This window comes from Neodiprion fabricii, chromosome 5 (assembly GCF_021155785.1).
Source record: "Neodiprion fabricii isolate iyNeoFabr1 chromosome 5, iyNeoFabr1.1, whole genome shotgun sequence".
NCBI lineage: Eukaryota > Metazoa > Arthropoda > Insecta > Hymenoptera > Diprionidae > Neodiprion > Neodiprion fabricii.
Window position 1 is genome coordinate 24616132 of NC_060243.1, and position 21669 is coordinate 24637800.

The 21669-nt window shown below is 42.0% G+C and overlaps 1 protein-coding gene across 1 annotated transcript in view; it reads left to right on the forward strand.

Annotated features, from left to right (window-relative positions):
- The first annotated feature begins 1551 nt into the window (after positions 1 to 1551).
- LOC124183749 (chondroitin sulfate proteoglycan 4) overlaps positions 1552 to 21669 on the forward strand; it is a 52430-nt gene continuing 32312 nt past the window's right edge. Inside the window, exons 1-2 of the mRNA XM_046572682.1 lie at positions 1552 to 1724; positions 2403 to 2606. Of these exons, the coding sequence (XP_046428638.1) occupies positions 1679 to 1724; positions 2403 to 2606 (250 nt within the window). The 5' untranslated portion in view covers positions 1552 to 1678. The remainder of the gene's footprint in view (positions 1725 to 2402; positions 2607 to 21669) is intronic.

The following is a 21669-nucleotide window of genomic DNA, read 5'->3' on the forward strand; positions in this document are numbered from 1 at the left end:
GCTCCATTCACACTATACATGCGCACACAGACGTACACACACACGCACACACGCAGGCACACGCACATAGGTATGTATATATATTAATATATACATACATAATTGAATCAATTAATCGATACGTGTTTATACATATGTACATACAGCAATTGCGGTTGTTTCGAAGACGGCTATGTAAGCAGGGTCGGAAGGTTGTTGGCGATGATGATCGGTTGGTTGGGTGGTTGGCTGATTCGTTGGTTGGTTGATTCGGTTGATTCGGTTGATTGGCCGAGATGATTCCGTCAGTTTCCTATACCGGGCAGACGAAGACCTCGTATTCGAACATCAGCGATACCGCGACGAATACGAAGTACAGAAGGAACATGGTGAAACCAAGGCCCTTGTTCATCCGCCACCGGAAACAGGCGATGCTCAATATCACGAATATCAGCATGCAGAACAGGATCGCTATGCTGCAAACCATGCCGACCGAGTTCACCTCCACCGGCTTACCGTATATCAGACCGTAGAGGAGCCACGGCACCGGAAGTCTTCGCGGAGAACGGGAAGAAGAATGATAAATCATATCAGAAAATAAGAAGAAGAAGAAGAAGAAGAAGAAGAAGAAGAAGAGGAAGAAAAAGGAGAAAAAGAATGAATGTAAAGGCTCATAGTTGAGGTGGTTTCAATATTAATATGTAAACATTATAATGTTAAATTTTAATACGTTCATTGTCATTTATCATTTAGTGAAAAGTATTATTCAAGACGTCCAGCTTTAGCAGTGTAAAATCTGTGTTTTGGAAAACCCTGTCAAAACAAGTTTACGGATCCATAAACGATTATCATAATACCCTTTCTCATATTCGTTTGGGTTTCTTTCCGAAATCTCTTATACTCAAGAAATCAAACACCCGAACGCGCATGCGTGAAACCACGTGATTCCATTGGCAGATCCGACCAATACAAGCCGAGTTTTTCGTCCGCTGATTGTCAGGCTGACCAACTCAATTGCGGCCAGACGCAATCCATAAAAAATCGCAAGTGTCTCGACGTTACATTACGATGAAAACTTTAGGTAGCAAAAATTTGACGGATCTACATTATAGTCAACATAACCTCGAAACGCTTGCCTTAATTGACAGTTCGCGTCGAGGCCCAATCAGACGTGCAGAGTTGGCAGGCCTGTCTAAACAGTCGAAAAACTTGGGACATGCGCACCGAGGTGTTCAGTTTCCCGAAATCGTCGCGGAATAGTCTCGATCGTCAACCAGTGACGTAGTAAAACGGAAAACAATTATCATGGGAAATCCGTATCGTTGTACTAAATTCGACGGTGAATTTTTGTCGCAGCTATTCAACGTCCGTCGCGTAACGCAAACGAAGGTGTGAAAGCTGCTGCTGCTGGTGCTACTGGTGCTGGACACCCTGCAGGAAGTGACAGTAGTGCGGATAAAATGAAGCAGCTCACCCGACAGTAACGTCGAATATATTGCTGCCGACCGAACTGGACACGGCCATGTCACCGAAACCCTTCCTGGCAACGATCACGCTGGTTATCAAGTCCGGGATGCTCGTACCAGCGGCTAGGAACGTCAGGCCCATCACTTCCGGCGGTATTCGTACCGTGTCACCGGCGACGTTGGCCCACCAAACCATCAGGTAAGAGTACGCGGCGATCCAGAATATTGAACCGATGAACGTCACCGCAAAAAACTTCTTACCTGCGTCGATGAGAATCGGTGAGTAAATTTTTTACAAACGTACATAGGTAGCAAAAGTAGGAAAGAGAGGACGGTAAGCGGTTTTCAAGTGATCGCTGTTTCCATTGACGGTTCGATCAGTCAGACGCTTATACTGGCTGATTGGCTGACTGGCTGGCTGGCTGGATGCTTCGCTTTGGATAGTGCCGTAAGCTTCGGTGGTTTTGGAATCCTTCCAGAGGACTGCAGTGCTACCAGTCATTCCTCCTTCTTTTACCACATTCGAAAAAATACTCGATATGTACAACTTGCCACTTTTACCCACTTGTCGGTACAAAACAAAAAGATGCAATCGGTAAAAATCTCCTTTTCTTCTTGCGAAAGAGATATTTGCTTTGACTTCTAATACAAGTCAAAGAATCCCGCGAAATAAGAATTCGAGAAAATGCTTGAAGTAATGCACGAAAATTATTCTTTGAAAGGAGTTAACTCACAAGTCTCTCGATGTGAGGATATCCTGAATACGTGTTTGAGTCACACGTACCATAGACATATATCTATAAGATATAAATGTACGAACAGATCGACATACGATCGTTTAAATATCTAGTCAGATCTAGTTAAGTCAAGAATAAATGTTATCCAGATGAAATCGTAGCGGTTTTCTACAGACTGATAAAATCGTCGATGCTTTTTATTTTTTTTATTTACCTCTAGGTGTACGAGTGTCTGGCAACGTCAGCCACAATGGGAAGAGAATTGGTGCAACCAAGATGTACGTCAGCCTTTTCCGATTGTTGCTCGGCCACCCCATGTCCAGAGCTTCTGGTGACTCGTCCTCTTCACCCTGCGAGATAAAATTCACGAGTCAGACACTCCGGCAAGGAATTCCGATAACCGGTTCTCCATCCCTTCCAGCATGTAAGTCCCAAGATCTCGAATTTTATATCAAGCTTGAAAATGACGTAATGGCGAGTCATTCGGTCGTTTAGTCAGTCGTTACGTTTGGTCAGCATTGACTCAGTTCCGTTTACAAGCATGTAAGGATATATGATGACTACGTATACTGTGCATAAGCCACTCTTTCAAAATGAAAAGACTCGCTCGCTGCCTCTTTCATTCGCGAATAGACAAAGCTTTTCGGATGCAGTGGCAAAGTCAGGCCGACCCGCATCGCGACGTCTGCAGTCTGCAGTCTGCAGCGAGCTAATATCGCGAAAAGCTTCAAGCGATTTCCAATTTTCGGCAATCGATTAGCGAACATCCGTTGCGATGCGATTGCCGAGCAGATTCTCACCCTCCCTCTTCTACTTTAAACCCCCCCCCCCCCCGCCCGTTTGCTCCATCCTTCCTTCCTGGCTGGTGAATTCGTTCGCGTCTCGTTTTAAAGTAAAAAACAAGAGAAAAAAAAAAAAAAATGACGGAAATGAAACGAGAAAAACGAAAGAAGAAGACCTGCCAGTTGGCCTGTATAATATATACATATATACATCTGTACTATGTATCTGCAGCTATTTCATACATCCTTTTTTTTTATTTACTTTTTTTTTGTACATATGTACTGCAAGCGGAGCTTTTCAAGCCACTTCGCGACTTGCTGCACGGTGCAATTGTTAGTATATATTTTACGTCCGGATCATGATATACAAAGTTCTTGATTATTTTTGGGTTTCGATTCCTACTGTGTAAGGTATTTTCGCATTCCTCATGATTATTATATCAAAATATTGCAAGATTCTAATTCTGCGCACTATTGGACTGATTTATTCATTCCTTGATACGATTGTCAAAAATCTTGAAAGCACAATTGTGATTAACGATAATGCGTCTTCTGTCGTATCAAAATTTGAACACGTGTGATTCATAACGATTTTACATATGGGTTTTTTCAAAAATATTCGTCAACTGACGTAATAGAGAAAGAATCTGTCTCTTTGTTAGACTTTTTGTAGGAAATTCGCAATCCGTCGTTGTCACGTAACGTTGTCAGTTACAAATAAAATGGGATAATTATCAATATAATGAAACTTGATATACGAATTTTTGTTTTCTCCTAAAATCTTAAAAATAGGTATGTTTTTAGACCGTCCAAGCTGTACCCCACCCTTTACTCAGACTTAACTCGATCAGCTTCGGCTGCTCCGTTTATTTTTCCTATCGTTACGTTTTTGATTCGACACATTTTTGACCCGTCTATACACCCCAAGCATCGTGTAATTCCATATTCCGGAATGCAAAATCCGATATGTAGTCGGTCTTACCGACTCGAGGCCGGCGTCGAGGCCGGAGGCGATACCGCCATTAGGAAGTTCCTGGATTCCCGCTGTCGTGCCGGCGGTCGTCGTCGTGGTCGTCGTCGTCCCCTGCGATCCCTGCTGCAGTTGCAGGGTCGTTTCCTTGGACGCGGACCCGGAATAATGCGCGGCTGTCGATGTCGCCGCTCCGTTTTGCGGCCTCGTTGCATCGAGGAGAACTTTGAGCGAGGCTATCGCGTGAAGTTGGGTCGCCTTCTCGTCCACCTTGCCTGCGAAAATATAGCAATGTATAAATACAGGATAATTGAGCGATACGAGTGCATGTCTTGTTGAAACGAGCTGATCCGAGTTTGCAAGGTTAACGTAACGCCCAGGCATATTTTGGGAAAAATTGCTGCTTTGCAGCCGTAGAATAACGCTACGAAATTCGATAAACTGTAATATCATTAACAGTGAAACTGCTTGCTCATATTTTGTTAATTAAACGCCTTTGAAGTCATTCTAAAACTGCAGTATGGTTCCTGTCTTTGTTTTAACCTTTCGTTATGTTAACAGGATGCAATAGGATAAACGAAACAGCGTTTTTACCGACCGGACAACAAAAATGACAAATTCACCTGTCATTCCGCGACGGAGTCTACGGTGATATTATTACTCATTATACGTAGAATGTCTGTGCGAAAATACGTTCTGTGCCTCCGCCGCGGAATAAAAAATGAATTTGTCATTTTGTTGACCGGCCGGCAAAAACGCCGTTTCGTTTATCCTATTGCTTCCCGTTAAGGTCACTAACCTTAACCGCGTATATGTTAAAATGGTGAATTTCTAATTCACAATTCTCACTTCAATCCTCATATGTTTTATTTTTTCAATTCAACCATTTGAACTAATTATTATAAAGCCTAATATTACGAATATATAAATATATTTGTATGATATTTATTACTCGGTTTCATCACAGCTTGCGGTAATATGTAGAAAATAATTTCCCTCTTAACTCTCCGCCCAATGAGCTGGGAGAATTCGATGCTTCTAGACCGGCAGAAACAGTCGATAACAGGAAGTTGAACAATCGGTTGAACAGCGTAATCGTTATTTAGACAATGGGAGCAGGAACGGGAAGCCCGATTGCCGTAGTGATTCATGGCGGTAGGAACAGTACCGGCAGATTTAAGGTACCTAGAGAAGCACCACTGCAACCACAGTTAGACAAGTTACTGCTCGTACTTGTAACATCTATTATTCAGGTGCACTGGCGCTGCTGGGAAATACAGTAAATGCTTTTCTCGTTGAGTCAAGGTATTGTAATTACTCACGAGTTACTCGATGCGTAAGTATAAACGCGGTGTATACAAATTCATGTGTAATACATAAGGAACTACACGCATTGCTGTTGGCCTTTGAACTCTATGGTGGCGCCCACCTGGTGGTGAAAACCCGAAAAGTCCTATTTAGGATATAATTCAAAGCTGATCGACTGTATTTCAAATTCTATCCTAAATAGGGTTGTTGAGAATTTCACCACCAGGCCAGCGCCATCATAGAGTTAATTAACTCTCTCTAACCTCAAAAACTTTGACTATTTTCATTAAAGCACAACTGCCACTAACGTGGCGCGTAAAAATTTTTGAGGTTAGATACAGCCACCTTTCTTAGATTACACGTGTATTTGTACACTCGGTGTTCATACTTACGCGTCGAATAACACGTGAGTAAATACAACACCTTGACTCAACGAGAAAGCATTTACTACATATCGGAGCAGCGCCTGCGCACCTGAATAATAGATGTTACAACCAGCACGAGCAGTAAATTGCGTAGCGTAGTAAATTGAGCACAGCTATAAAAATTTTTGAGGTTAGAGACAGTTGGTCCCCCTGGCAAACAGCCGCTATCGGATTGTAGCGCGTGCGCGTTGAATTTCAGCAGACGACGGACCATGCAGTCATTAGGAATTCACTCTGTATACAAGTGTAAGAAAACTCTCAAAACAATTTTCTTTATTAATCAATTAAAATTTGTAACGCTACAAAAACTGTGATAATTTTGTTCGGATTGCACGAAGATATGGTACGACTAACTATTTAGTGTACAACTACAGTTGTCGATACTACATTTTTTTGGCGTTGCAAAATTGTGAATCTCTTTATTATCAATATTTATTATTACACCAACGTCGAATTGAAAAGTTACCATAATTATAATAAAAAAGAATGGCAACGCATACTAGATTTTTCGCGTAATAGCTACAAAACTCATTTTCATCCTGTACACAAAACGATGTTTTTTTGGCCATGGTGAAAAATAAACACAGTTCCGGAATGCGTGGTAACGACAGCTGAAAATTTCTCGGCCTTCTTCCTACTGATATTAAATATTAACAGGAATTTGCCCCAGTTCTTATATGCACATGCAGCCAACCTCCGGCGTTTACGACGCCGTGTCAGGGTTTTTAATATATACGAGTGTGCACCGTAGTAGCATCATCGCATTCTTACCTACGGGGAAATGGGAATACGTGCAAGAACACTACGCCCACTTTTTAAGAAGCAATGCCCAACCCTTCGCGGAGAATTAGGAAATTCATTCACGTCTATGCATAGGGGTGTAAATTCTTGTCTCTTTTTGCTCAACTTATTCTCCCTGCAATATGTATAGTACTACAAGGATAGTAGATTTCGAAAAACGCATTTCTTTTTATTGTTCCTGCACAGGCCTGCTCGTTGAAAAGAAAACACAAATTTTCGAATTACCGCGAAAAACAAGAACACCGTAAAATAATTAGCGAAAACTTGTACGGTGTTCGATTTTCTATGACTTGTCGGATGTTGTTTAAAAAAAAAAAAAAAACGAAATCTGAACAGATATACCTACATACGTATGTATGTGTCAGGGAATATGAGGAAAAATGAAAAGCTACCGCGTGTTCGTTTCTTCGATATTTGTGTCACACATCTACACGTATACCTGGTACATCTGGGAGAAAAATATAGAATGAATCGTAATCTGCTACTGCAGTACAGAAACGTGCGAGATGTTGTAGAATCCTTCGGGAACAAATGGCAATATGCATCGGAACGAGAGGGAGGAGACGTATCGTGTGGCGAATAGCGAGTAAAAAGAAGAAAATGAAAGAGAAGAAAAGAAGGGATGCAAGAAGAGATAAACAGACTGAGAAAAAATAATAAAAGAAACGGAAAGAATATTGTGCCGCAGAAACGATGGATGAGAGTCTACTTTGAATGCAAGAACGCGCACACAACAAATATGTATGTATGTATAAATTGCATTTAGATCGGTATGTACGCAACATGCACGTATAACTTCTGTAGAATATCGACCTAAGGGTTCCTTCCTTCGTCCGTCGAGTCTTCCGTCCTGCCTTCGGCTGTTGAACTTGCAGTTGGTTGGTCGGTCTGAACGATACGCGATGATAATGATGGCGGTGGTGGTGGTGGCGGTGGTGGTGGTGCAGGGGCGGTTAGAAGTTGAGTCGAGGGAGCTTCGGATAAGTTCGAACAGAGGAAGGTGCAGCGCCAATTAACCCGGAAAGCTCAAGCCCCGTTATCGGTTTAATCCGCGGACGAAAGCGCCTAGGATTCGCGGATCGAGTGAAACATCGAGCACGTGGCTCTTGCGAAGGGAAGAAGAGAAAGATTACTCGCTTTCGCTCGTGGAATAAATTATGTCTACTCAAAATAGAGGGAGCTTTTTTATTCGTTGGCAAAAACCTGACGGGACTCGGTTCCGATTCTCCTGCAATTAATCTTGGAGTGGTTCAGCGTTTTGTCACGATGCATTATAAACTGATGTAAGTGGCTACATTCAAAGACAAAAAACAACGAAAGTTGAGGATTACGCAGCGTGATTGAAACAAATCCGGTCGTGTACCTAATTAAAATAACGTCTCATTATATAGTATACAAAACAAATGTTACAAAAGACTGGAAATTTCAACTGCAGCTGAAAGTTGGATTGTAGTTTTAACTTCTGATAAATTACGCTGCACTGTTACGTTTCTTTCTTATGCACCAAGAATTTACGGTTCGTTCGCTTTTTGATAAAAATATAGTAAAAAGTGTCCTTGACCTTTGGTTAAACTTAGTACCTAATGCCGAGACGAGACATTGAAAATGTCATCGTGTACAAGTAATAAAAGTAACATATTTTTGGAAGGCCAATCATAAGTCGAGGTTGAGACCCTAAACGTTACCTGATAACAGCACAGCATTCTTCATTTGAATTTACGATTTTGAGTACGTTCTCCTTTTCTTCGTTGTTTTTTGTGTCAAGGAGAGATTCTTATCATAAAACTCAACGCAATCGACTTCAACTCGACTCTTTAAACCCTGGTTTAATCATTTCTTTTGTTCGATGCACGTTTCACTGGACTGTGTATAAGCCTGATGCATTCATCCCGAAACACTCAAGAGATACCCGCTGGGCGTGGAATGACCCCAAGTTTCAGAAGATCGCAGTGTCGCAGTTTTTTCCAAACACACATAGATAGTCTAAAAACGCGGTATTCACTGTGCAGGAAAAACCGGGGAAGCCAGATAAGAGTCAGGGAAATTTTCAATTAGTCGTGAAATTTCATGATGACATGGAACGAGAAAGAATGAATCTTTTCCCAGAAAGGAGCAAAATTCAAAAAATGATTCTTCAAAATCACGAACGTGTTTTTGAATACCGATTGATTCTGAGATGTATTTACAGCCATTACGAAAAAAAACACACCTTCAACTTAGGGGTGAATTCGTACCCTCAACTTTTATCTTCTAAAAATTTCGCATTATCTATGAGTTAGGGGTGCGAATTCACCCCCGAGTTGAGTTTTTATTTTTTTTTTTTTCGCAAGGGTTGTTTGAATTCTGATCTGTGAGAAAAATTATAATTCAATCAGGGAGAGTCAGGAAATGTTTTCAATCATTTTCTCAACTACGACGAAAGACGCGCGCAAATTGTTGAGAATGAACAGTGGAATAATTTGAATTTTTGTAAATTATCAAGGGGTAGCTGCACGCCGCACGAAAGGAGGTCTGTCTACCTTCACTTTACGGAAGTAGAAGGGGGGGGGGGAGGGGGTGGATATGGGGGGGGGGGGGGAATAGGGGGGAAGGAGCTTACAGGGAGAAACACGGTTCGAGGGAAGTTCGGTGAGATTTGCCGCGTCGGCGATCAATGCGTGGGTTTCTAGGTCAGGGCTGTGTTCGACACGACGCCCGAACTCGGCACTCTTATCCTCCTCTTCAGCGTCCTCCGCACTCGAATTCGCGCGCTAGTTGTCCCGCTGGCTTACTGACCGACTGGCGAGCTTCGCTGAATCGGTGTAAACGCGTCTCGTCGAAGGGCCATTCACTGAGGAAAGTTACGAATTCAACAGATGACTGTTGAAAATCAAATTCTAAGTCGAAGGGAACGCCGGTGGCTGGAATATTCTTTGATATATAACAAGAAATCATTGGAAATCATTACTGATCACTCGGCAAATCATGGAAAACGTTCCAAGTCTCACTGTGATTCCCAAATGGTTTCGATTCGTGAACATTCCAGTGCAATTTTTATACCATCGTATGGTCACTTTCGGTTTTTATTGATTTCCAATGATTTCTCATGGCGTTCTCGATGATTTACAGTGATTTTTTTTGCTTTCCCGTGATTCTGTTCAATTCGGAAATCACTGAAAATTCCCTAGACCGCACGGAGGTGATAGGAAATCAATGGAAATCACGCGGTAAAGCAGAAATCGACAGAAACTACTCGAAATCGGTCTTGATCAATACGAATCGTTCGTTTGATTTCCAAGCAGCGAATCGAGATAACTGAAATCACTGGAAACGCGACGGGTGTTGGTAATCATGGAAATTGTTCTAAATCTAGCGTTGAATACCAAGTGCTTTCGGTTCGCGAACATTTCATCTAAATTTCTCTACTATCACGTCCATTCGTTGACTTCCAGTATTTATTGATTTTCAATGATTTCTCATAGCGTTCTGGACGATCTCCAGTGATTTCTTGCGATATCTCGTGACGTCATTCAATTCGGAAATCAATGAAAATCACTCGATAGAGCGGAAATCGATGGAAGCCATCAAAAATCAACATTAACGAATCGAAATCATTAATTCGATTTCCAAGCGAACAGCCCCTGCAAAGCTCGCGTCTCATTCAGACCGACTCGGCAATCTGTGCGATATGCAAACACGCGGCCAAATTTAGACATGTACGGAGATACGCGGGGCATGGAAATGAATACCAGAGGCGAACGAGGCGGGGAAAAACGTTCCGACGAATCCTCCCCCCACCCCAAGGTTAGAAACCTTGCGCACGTAACGCTTTTCCGCGAAAGTATGTTTGTATGTTATACGAACGTCAGAAACGGGGGGAGGAAAGGATGGACGGGCTGGTTTTAATGCAGGCGAGAAATCATAAAACAGCTCCGCGGAGAAAGAGAAAAGAGAAATGGAAAGGCGCGGGAGGAAGAGAGACAACGCTTCGTTTTCTCGGTCATCTTAAATGTATGAATACCTGGATATGTATGAAAGGACTGACTAGCGCGTATAAGCCGGTACCTACATACTGCAGTGTATTCTTTACTCGAAGCGACAGCAGCTTCGTCGTACTTTTGAATTTGGAAATGAATCAACAAATCTTTCTTGCGAAGCTTTCCAGGCGTTTGTTTTATCCGGTGTACCAAATTCCCGTTTTATTTTTTCGACGGTTTTCGTTTCTTACTTTTTTTTTTTTTAATTCCGCTCGGTTTTTCCACGCGAACGGAAGTAATAGTCGGTAATGAAAAACGTCCGTTGTAAGTCGGGAAAATTTTTAAAAAATCGATGCATTCCGGAAACATATTTTCTACTATACTAAAAACACCGTATACCTCTTTCTTGCGCATTTCACTCGCATGAAAAATCTAACAGCTACTCGTGTCGTATTCAGTTAAGAAAATTCACCGGTTCACCGTACGAGTTATTTCATTTCAAATTACCTTTTATTTTTTTTTACTGCATAGTTTTTTTCCCGGCAAACACACTCGTATAATTCGTCGAGAACACGTTATATTCGTAGACACGGTCGAGCGACTCTGAATCAAACGGCAAAAGGATCCTGCCTCCGGCATTTTCAGGCTCGGGTGTGACGATAGAAAGAAGCTTGCTGCGGGGCGTTTTACACCGCCTAATCATAAGCCGCCTAATCTCTCGTATATCCGCCCGTCATGCCGTTTGCTTATTCTCGACTCTTTGTACTATTTTTCTTCAAAAGACTTGCTCGGATCGTTTTCGTCGGTTTCTCTTCATTGCTTCTGCATCCTAACAATATTTAACCTGTTTCTCGTATAACATTGGCGTATGTAAAACGACACCGAGGTTAACTAAATTAATGAATCAGAATATAAATAGAATAAGACAAAATTAAACAATATATTTGTCGTTATAAAAAAAAAAAAAAAAGAACACATATACGGGTTGCGGAATCTGAGTCTAGACAGAAATTTTAAAATCTAAAGTGACGTGAAAGAAAGAATGATCGAGAGAACGGAGCCAAGGGGCGAATAATATACGACACAACGGATAAAAATCTCGGTAAACATTATTCTTTAGAAAATTATTTGCAACCCCGGCAGTAAACGGGTTTAAGTATAGTAACCCACGAGTGCCTCTTCAGGCTGACGAGTGGAAATGGCAGGGAGGTTTCGTGGCTGAGCTAGACCGGGTTGAGTTGGGTTTCCGATTTCGGTTAAGATGTGCTCAGGCAGATTTCAACACCTCGATCACTTACGCGCTTGCTCGTAACAGGCATCGATTTTGTTCAATTATCGATTATTGTAATTATAAAAAAAGCTTTTCTAATCTGAATTGGAATAACGGGCTGCTCAAGGTATCCCTCGGATGTGTGTTCCTTTCTCTTCATCCATCCTTATTCGCGACTTGAAATTACGCAAATCGGAATAGCGTCGTGAGTAAAATGAGGGGGTTAGGAACGGGGGATGGAATGTACAAGGACGTACGAAGGGATGTTGAAACGAGACGACGATGCGAAATGACGGAAAAAGGGGGACGACCTTACAGTCCTCGGGCAATAAATAATAATAAGGGAAAAGCTCGCGTGTCTAGGCCTTTTTTACTCGAGGGACGGGGTTATAGAGGAGTTACAGGGTTGGTCGGTGCCTATTGCTTCGGTGGGGTTGTACGTATCTACTCAAAGGGGAACGGAGATGTACAGGTGAGCCATGCCCGCGGAGACGAACAACTTGTCATCGTCGTCGAAGCTTTTGCATGCGCGAGACGCAGAGGAACGGATTTGAGCTAAGGTTGAAAGGTCGATCGGGATCAACGCGTGCAGGGCCGAATGACTGACACACTCACACACACACGCTTAATCCATATTCCGTGCTTGTGACCAGGTTAAACGCATTACATACACGTAAATATGTAATCGCGAGTGGCGTGCTTAAACGGCTGCGCTTATACCTCGCCGCTGAATCAACTGTACCTGTTTCTTACAACTATAAACAAGTGATTTCCATGTACATATACCTTCGACAATACAGAGAATTGGACCTAGAATCGAAAACGTTGGTCGGAGTTTACGTGCAGGTATTATTATATATTATACATAATTTACAAACTACGTGATAAATTGAAAGCACAGCTACCTGCATACCTATATATGTGTATATATATGTATATGCATGGTAATAAATTAGATTTTCCATGTACTTATAGCTCATACTGATGTACGGTCTAGGCGAAATTTCTATATTTCTGTGAGAATATATTATAACATCAACGTCTATGTACTTGGAATGTACGTACATTAGGTCGGAATAATCGTGCACGAATTGTGTATGTGTAATGTATATATATATATGCTTGTGTGTGTGTGTGTGTGTACATATTTTTATAGCAAAATTTGAATAATGTATTGTTTAAATTCATCATGCTACATATACATAATGCTACCGCTGCTGCAGAACCGCGGCTGCTATTTCAACGCTACAAATTTCAAAGACGCATGCCCCGATTATAATATTGTCGCATGCGTTAAACAAATTTTCATATACACTAATTAAATGGATTATTTTATACGCTGTGGCAAGACGTATTACTTGGATTTGAGATCCGGTGGTTTAGGATACGAATTTTCTGTATTCTAAACTCATCGTCATCTTTTTTTCTTTCACTGTGGAATACTAAATTGTTTCATGAATTATCACGAACGTGGATACATAGTTGCGAGAAAACCGGTCGAACAAGGTGAAAATAAATCAATGACGAGTCCAAAACCCGTGCAAAAAAAAAAAAAAAAAAAAAAAACTCACTGCAAACGGCAAAATGTATGAATTCATACATGGGACGTTATGTCTCGTATGATAAAAAAAAGGGGCAACTTTTGTCTCGAGGGAATGTTTTATAACCCAGTTTTATTACACCTCATGCATGAGTTTACCGTTATTACAAAGTATAATGAAGTAAAAACAAAGAAAGCAAACATAAAATGATTTTATACGTTTTTAAGACGTCGATGAGGTTTGTTTTTTTTTTTTTTTTTATTTTTTTATTCCTGAGATTGACGTGAAAAAAATGTGCGGCGAGAATCTTCGTCGTTCGTCAGAGATTTTTGAAATTTTTCATACAAAACCTCTGCAAAAGAGCGGATTAATTATAAGATTCGACAGGTGAATATTTTCACGTCATTGCGTATGACGCTGATCGATTCTGAAAGTAAATTTCAAGGGTCAGCAATTCTGTCAATTCATATTACACTTCGGTACAGTGTCCGTACTGCTCAATAATAGTATATTGTGTGCCTAACAATGAGGCAAACTCGGTCCTTTCAGGCCGAGCGTAAGTTTTCAATATGAATCGTAGATGAGCCGAAGACGAATATTGCAAACAGGCGAGGCGAAGATACCGTTTCCTGCTTCTTGCACACGATTCTTTATATGACAAGAGTACGGTACGCGTATTTTTACGAGGCTCGAAATTGAGGTTAGGGTCGCGTAATGTCAGATTTGTTCGAGACAGCGCATGCGCAGAGTATAGAAAGTACCACTTTTAACGCCTTGGAGTTAGAAGCGGTGTTTTCTGTACTGCGCGCATGCGCATTCGCAGCGAGTACTTTGTACACGGAAAGCAAGACTGAAAAACGCGTCAGACATGCTTGCGTTATATAAACGTACTTTAACACATCTCTTACGTACTCATCCAAGTGCCTGAGACGAAACGTTTCCGAGGTACTCATGAAGGCTTTTTCACGTGATCGTACCTACTTCAAAAGTTCATCAGTGTGTAAAAAGTTGATGTAAACCGGTGCGATGTAAAACTGCGTTATGGAAAAAGTTCCCCAGTGAGTGCTCGGTTCTTCGAAACTCCGTTATACGTATCTCGTTATGTAAGGGAACCAGTTACGTCAGTTAACTTTTTGACAACCTAGTGGAAAAAAATTTACATGTCCACGTCACATTGCGAGTATTGCGGAAGGTATTTAATTAAACACTTCCTTTTATGGACGTATTGAAAAATGTCGGTGATAGGAGACTGCGGGACCAGAATTTATCCGTATAGATAATTTTACCGAAAGACAGCCCTTCGTGAACTTCGTTAGAACTTTAACGTGACCAATTAAAATCACTCACTGATTATCAACTAACTGAAACAAACCTTGAAAAACTTGATCCATCATGTCACTGGAGGTAATCACTTCGCTAACTAGCTAAAAATATATAATTCCTGAGGGAATGTTCGTTACATCGTGACTACCAATTTTGAATCTATGCTTTCCTCATTGTTCTACAGAGTTGACCGTGCGACTATAAAGTTTATATGCTGATCTCCTTAATTAAAGATAAATGGACGAGCAGTGTTATTTGATAAATGAGGGTGAAAATTAACGAAACAAGATCTCTACTACACGGTAGAAACGTTTCAAAAAAATATTCGTATAACACAAGCTAATTGATGTTAACAGTTATTTTAGAAAACATTTTGTAAATAAAACGGTTGAAATGCTTCAACTCCTGTGTTTTTTATCCAATTCCAATGTTTTTGAACTCATTTTACTCGCTGACCAGATCCGCGCAAGTTATCTAAAAGACAATCGGGAAATTTGACATTACAGTATAGTTTGACGCGCAAATGCACTTGTTGATGAGTATCTGTTGTACCGTATTTAAATAAATAAATCTATTTTAATCCACTCTGAAGACAACTATTTGACAGGAAATTTTCAATAGATCTCTGAAAATTTCTGTGACCACCAAAATAAGCTAAAAATCATTGGAATCGAATAAAATAAAATAAAGTTCAATTATTACTAACGTTATAATTACAAAACCTTTTACAAAATCTTGGACATCTTAGCTTACGTTAATCAAATTTTCTCGCAATCGTTTCTGTTTCGTAGGTATTTGAGATGATGCTCGATTCGTTTTCACCGTACCATTGGTGCGAATAACACTTACTACAAACTTTTTGAACGGTTTTTTCTACCTTCCTAAGGCCTATTCGTTGTACGAGATGCATATGTCATATCTTTGTTACCTTTGATGCAAACGTTTAAGTATTACACAGCCGCAGAAAAGAAGTGTCTTGTTCGTCGAACTAGACCACCATATCACGTGTGTTTTTGGACATGCCGATTCGGAATCCGGTGCCAGAATTGCTCCATCGCTCCCATATTTTTAGTCACACACGAGGTATTGGACTCCAACTTGCGGGTCGAAAAGTTGGTTGCGTGTTCGAAGCAGAACCACTCGAAGTCTGGGGGTGATGGAGCAGTTCCGAAACCGGATTCGGATTGAGCATGTCCAAAAACACAACGGCATAGTCGTCTGGTCCACCAAAAAAGACGCTTCTCTTTTTGTGGAGCTGTGTTATTCGACGAATGGAGTGATACTGGGACGTGGTACCTAGGTCATTACCACCGGCTACGTCTACCTACGTTGTACATACCCACCTACAATAACAAGGCCTACCTATACGTATGCGGCATAAAACAATTCAGTCTCTAAATTAGCCTCGTTCGCAAGCAGCAAGCCGAGAGTGATAGAGTGTTGAGGATATACCGGTGCGGGACTGACCGTCGTGGAGCGGGTCGATAGTGTGGATCATCAGCTGTAGCAAACCGTGACGAAACTTGGCGTGACTTTCGCGCGTCGTGTGACCCGTCGTTTGTCCACCGCCCCCGATGCCGCCTCCGATGCCGCTCGTTCCGTCTCCACCGTGGCCGCTGCTGCTGCCCCCGCGACTGCTGCTGCATCCAGCCTCTGCTGCTGAGGCTGGGACCCCGCTGCTTCCGCAGGCGCCGGAAACGCCGCCGACGCTGGTCTCGCTGCTGTTTGTCGCGTTTGGATGCTGCTGAAACACAATTTCGAAAACAAACCGAGGTTAGGAAGCTTCTCGTAAAATATGTACCGGCGAACCTCTGCTCAGCGAAAGAAAATATTGAAGGAAAATAAATTCTTCGTCTATTTCATGCAGGATGAAATATTCTTTCAACTTTTACCGTTTACGTTGACTGTATGCTGTTAACGACGGTTACCCTTGCGGGCTTTTGTCCGTCTTACGCAGGTATTGCGTGTTAAACGGCTCCGCCGGTAAAGAAGCAAACGGATCGCTAACGCGGCTTCGTATGGCCACGGGCCCACCAGGCCCATTTACCCGCGGATTAACTGGTGTCGAAAGTCTTGCTAGAGGTAACCATTTTTCAATTCTTTCATTAACGCCATTTGTTTGCTAACTGCACAGAGTGATTTCCTAACGACTGCATGGTCCGTAGACGGATAAAATTTAATGCGCACGGGCTACGATCAGGGAACGGATGTTTGTCAGGGCAATGAATCGTCGCAAGTGGAACCTGAAGAATTTCAACAGTTGTCGCTGGCAGTTGTGCTCAACAGCGACAACTGTAAAAATTTTCCAAGTTATATACTTCGCGGTGAACTGTCGTATATAACGTTTGATCGGCCTGGAAAACAACCGCTTTATGATTCCGGTATGTGCGCATTAAATATCAGCAAACGATGGACCGTGCGGTCGTTAGGAATTCACTCTGTATAGCTGTATTAAACAGGATTGACGGTTTGCCCTTCGATTTATTGACCAGTGAACACCTGCGGTGAAGTGAAAATAGTTGAGAGGTAAAATTTTGAAGTTAACCTCTGATTTTCAACTAGGAAGCAATGAATTTTATTATTACCTCCCATCTCCGTGCAGACGTATCCTAAATTCCCTGAGATTTCGCGTAATCTTCGATTTTTTTCACGTCCCGTGATCCCCGGTGCCTACGTAATACCCACTTATACGTATATAATACTCGGGAAGGTTGTCACATTATCCGAAATCGGGTCTGCACCCTGGGGTCGGAGCCAAGTCGCATGGATATGGGATGCTGCCGGTGCCGTTAAACGCGCTGTGTCAGATCGGATAAGCGGCTGGTTTTCCCTCCGTCGACACCGCGACGTGGCCTCGATTATTAACACATTACTACTGCAGTTTCATTTTATTAAAATAGAACGCGACGCGGTAGTTTCGAGGATCTGCTGCTGCAGGGCGTGAGTGGGAAGCTTGATAGACCCTATGGACTCGTCATGTAGGTCGATGAATCTTCCCGTACCCGTACAATGAATACCTTATCGAATGCCGGCACAACTTGCGAGCATCGCTCCCAGCCATTATTGATGCGACGGTGAAACGCTCTTGCAGTTTTAATGTTTTCGTTTATTGAATGATGACACTATTAATTTTATATTTATGGGCAAAGCATCGACGTCGACAACGGACGGTGTTGCTTCGATCGGGGGTCGTTTCACCCGAATTAAGGCAACGTTGTCCATGTCACGTGACACTACAATAAATACATGCAGATTTTTGAACAGTATTTGTAGACATCAATAAATTTTCTCGTACCGGTGAAAAGTACGAGATAACGAAAATTGCTGTAACAACTCGGTTACCTGAAACACGTAGAAGAGAAGCAAGTCAGAGATAGACTGAAAATTCATTCTGTAGTAGCTACGTATCTATTAATTGGAATACGACGTGCCCCCTGTACCTAGTCCTTCTGTATTGATACCAATTAGAGAGCACCAATATCGTAGAGTAATTGGCGGTATCGCGGTCCTTGTGTAACCCAATACGGTAATCGGATTATAATCAGAATGACCGACTGCGGCAGAGGATGGTTTGGTGAAATGAAATCGAGCGAAACGTGTTTCTCCGCGAATGCAGTATAGCTGCTGTGTGGTTTAATTTAAGCGGGATATAACACATGTCCCAAGTTATATACGCATAATACGAAGTTATGTACACGGCTATAGAACAATCTTAACCGAAAATAATGACGCGTGAAAACAAAACACGGCGCGAGCAATGAGGTTCCAATATGGCTGCCATGACACTTGAGTAAAATCTCCACCTCGTGACTTTGATCAATTTTACTGCCGGTCAATTTTTCAACTGCCGGAAATTTTCGTTTTCACCGATATCCTGACCGTGGCATGATTCCGGAATGTGGAAATTTTCATTGAGGAAAATCCGGACTGCAACGTTTCTCCGCTACAGACCCCAGTCTATGCAATTCGAAGAGCAAGAGTTTGGTGACGTTTGGCACCGGTAGAAAAATGATTTAAGAAAAATTTGCAATTATTGCAGTAGCTGCAGGTAAAGTTACACTTGTACAACCCGGCGCATCGTAATAGCTGGAGCGAATTGCACTTGTTATTATTTGAGGTAATGAACTAGCTCCTAATTAGCGAAGAGGTCGACAGCCGCGGTCCACGACTTTTAATTGCTACTTGACAAGAGTTAATTTCGCTCCAGAACTCAGACGATATAACCTCAAGTTCTCATCGGCAACTGAGTTAAAATCAGTTAAACAATAATACACTTCGAAGAATATAAAAGAGATGTACAGTGGATAACTGTCTTGAATTAGGTATAAAAAATTCTCACAAGCTTAAAGATTCTGTGTAAATAAGTTTACATATGGAATAGTTTAAATTTTAACAGTAAGAATAAAAGAAAGTTGAGTTTTTTCCGAACAATTTCACAAGCTAGAATAATCGACGGTACAACTGTACCCTGTTCGTAGTTTAATTGTAGTTGATCATCGATGTAACATCGAATGGTCTGCGACGGAAAAATGAGTTAAAAAAAAGTTTATCCGCATCGAGTGGAGTTTTTACTGGATCAGTTTCCGCGATAGTATATTTGGAGTATGTATACATATACTGAAAATCTGTCAATTTTATATCGATTTGACAACAGCATGAGCTTGAGTTGCGGGGCGGTCAGTGAAAAAAACTCGTGTGAATTTTAAGTGGGACATAAAATGTCCACCTTGTCCAGTTTTCACACACATTATACAGAGCACACCGCTTTTTGCACATGCAGCAGGGTCGACAATCATGCACACACAAGAATGTGACTCCCTTGGCGGCAAGGACTCGCCGACCATTTCTGGGTCGAGTACCGGCCGTTGGGGTTTCTACCCTGCTGCAGGGTGAGTAGTTGCCCACGGCGCGGTCGTGGAAGGAGGAGACGAGTGCTTCCTAAAAGTTGCATTCCCCAGGGTGCAAGGCGAGCGGGTTGAGAGAGCTTGGCACTAGACGACAATAAGGTGTTCGCCACGCGCGCCTCGCCTTACTGCACCCAGCTGCTAAGTAATAAGTCTAGGCACTCGTATATTATATAGGTTTTAAATTAATTTTGCCTCAGACGCAAGCCCCGGCTAATTTCTCCCGTTTCATCACCTTTATTCGCCCCCTTCATCTCGCGGTTTTATTTATTCATTTTCTGCTTATCCGCTTCTGCGGACATTCCGCAATATTTTTTTACGCCATTTCTCACAGTCGTTACCTTCGGAACGGAGGAACGAAAGAACTCGTTATACGGGTACGTTTCACGCGTCGAGATGAAACGGTGAAACTTGGTGAACTGTATTACCGACTGCGCATGCGCGAAATAATTGAACTTCATTGGTCGGCTAGATCGTCTGCTAAGCAGGGAAGCCAACTTTAGTCGAAATGCGGAATGAGATGTGAAACCTTTCCGCGTTGAGTGGCGAATTGAAATTATGTTGTTACGATCACTGGTAGTAGTCATCAGTCATCTGTCAGTTAACAATAACAATCGTCCCAGTCTTACCAAAACTGTACGTCAAATATTTGACACTTCTTTTTTTATAAGCTTAAAAAAATTCGCATCGCCTACATCACGTCCACATATCGCGTTTGACCGATTGAATGTTCTCCGTTCTGCTGATGGAATCGTGACCTCGTTGTGGGTTCGATTGCTTACTGATATCCGCCGAAGGACCAGCTGTCTTGTATAATTGTTCTCATCACCTTGAGCCTCGTAATTAAGTGTCTCCGGTCGTTTAAAAAGGTTTCACTGGCAGTACCGAGAAGATATTATTATGCGGAACACAGTAGCAATTTACCTACCTCATTTCCATTCTGCGTACCATCCTGCATCGATTGCGCGATTGAGGCTCATTCAATCGTCGAAGAACAATGTCGAAGTAATTACAATCGACGTTACATATACGTATAGTATATCTGCAATCCTACCACCCTGGTTATTCAATATCAAATCAGCCTCCTGGCATGTTACATGTTGAACGCATATTGCTCAAATTATCGGTATCCGTGTTCCATCCAATTACCGATCGGAATGGACTTCTGACCTAACTTCAAGCTTTCGCGAAGATCTCGAACTACTCAGAACTCGATAATTTATAAGCCGTCATGTTGCGTTTGACCCATATCACGAAACGAACGGAAAAGTGTCGTACAGATTTTAGACGAGGAGTTATCCATACCGAGATTTCCTTGAAATTATGTAAAGTCACTTGAAGCGACCTGGAGTTTCTTTCAACGAAGAGAAATTGTAACAAGAATTGTCAAACTCTGTTTGGAAATCCGTTCAAAAACGGTCGATCAGGATTCTACAAGCCGGGCAGTGATTAGCGAAGAAAGAAGAAACGAGGATCGAATAGGGCGTTGAATAAAAACGAGGACAAAATAAAAACAAAAAAGAAAATAAAAAAATCGTCAAAGAAGCTCGCGACAATTAAACGAGGAATTAAAATACCGGCTGTGGATACCTGGCATGAGGTGGGAATTTGCAATTCGAAGCCTAGCTAAAACACTGCAAGCAGTCAGGATGTATCAGCGAACTGAGAAGGGGATACGGTCGCGGTGCGGCGTCTAGTCTGGTAAATCGAGCGTGCAGCAGTCGTCTAAGGGTAAGCCGCTTAAAGCAGCACCCTGAACGAACGAACGGACGGACGGCTACAACCCCACGTGACAAATCCCGTTTCAGGACTTACAGTCAGCCCAAGAGCTTTTTCTCCCTCTCTCTCTCTCTCTCTCTCTCGCTCTCTCGTTCTCCCGCCATTTCTAGTCCGTCCATCCGCAGCGTAACGAGTTCGAGCATTATGTGTTAAACATATGTATACACCTACGAACGATGTATAAGATGGATGGTATGCGGAATAAGTTGCGTTACGATTTATAGCTGAATAGCCTCGTGTCACGATTACATAATCTCCATGAACCGCGCCACTCTTAATGCTATTTTTTAATGCCGACCATTAAGGGAACCATTATGTAGCGGAAACTGATTAGGTATCACAGTATGCAAATATCAATTATTTCCTCAGGTGTAATGATAATAAATCTTCCAAGTTTTGATGAATTCGTAGTTTATGTTTACTTTTTT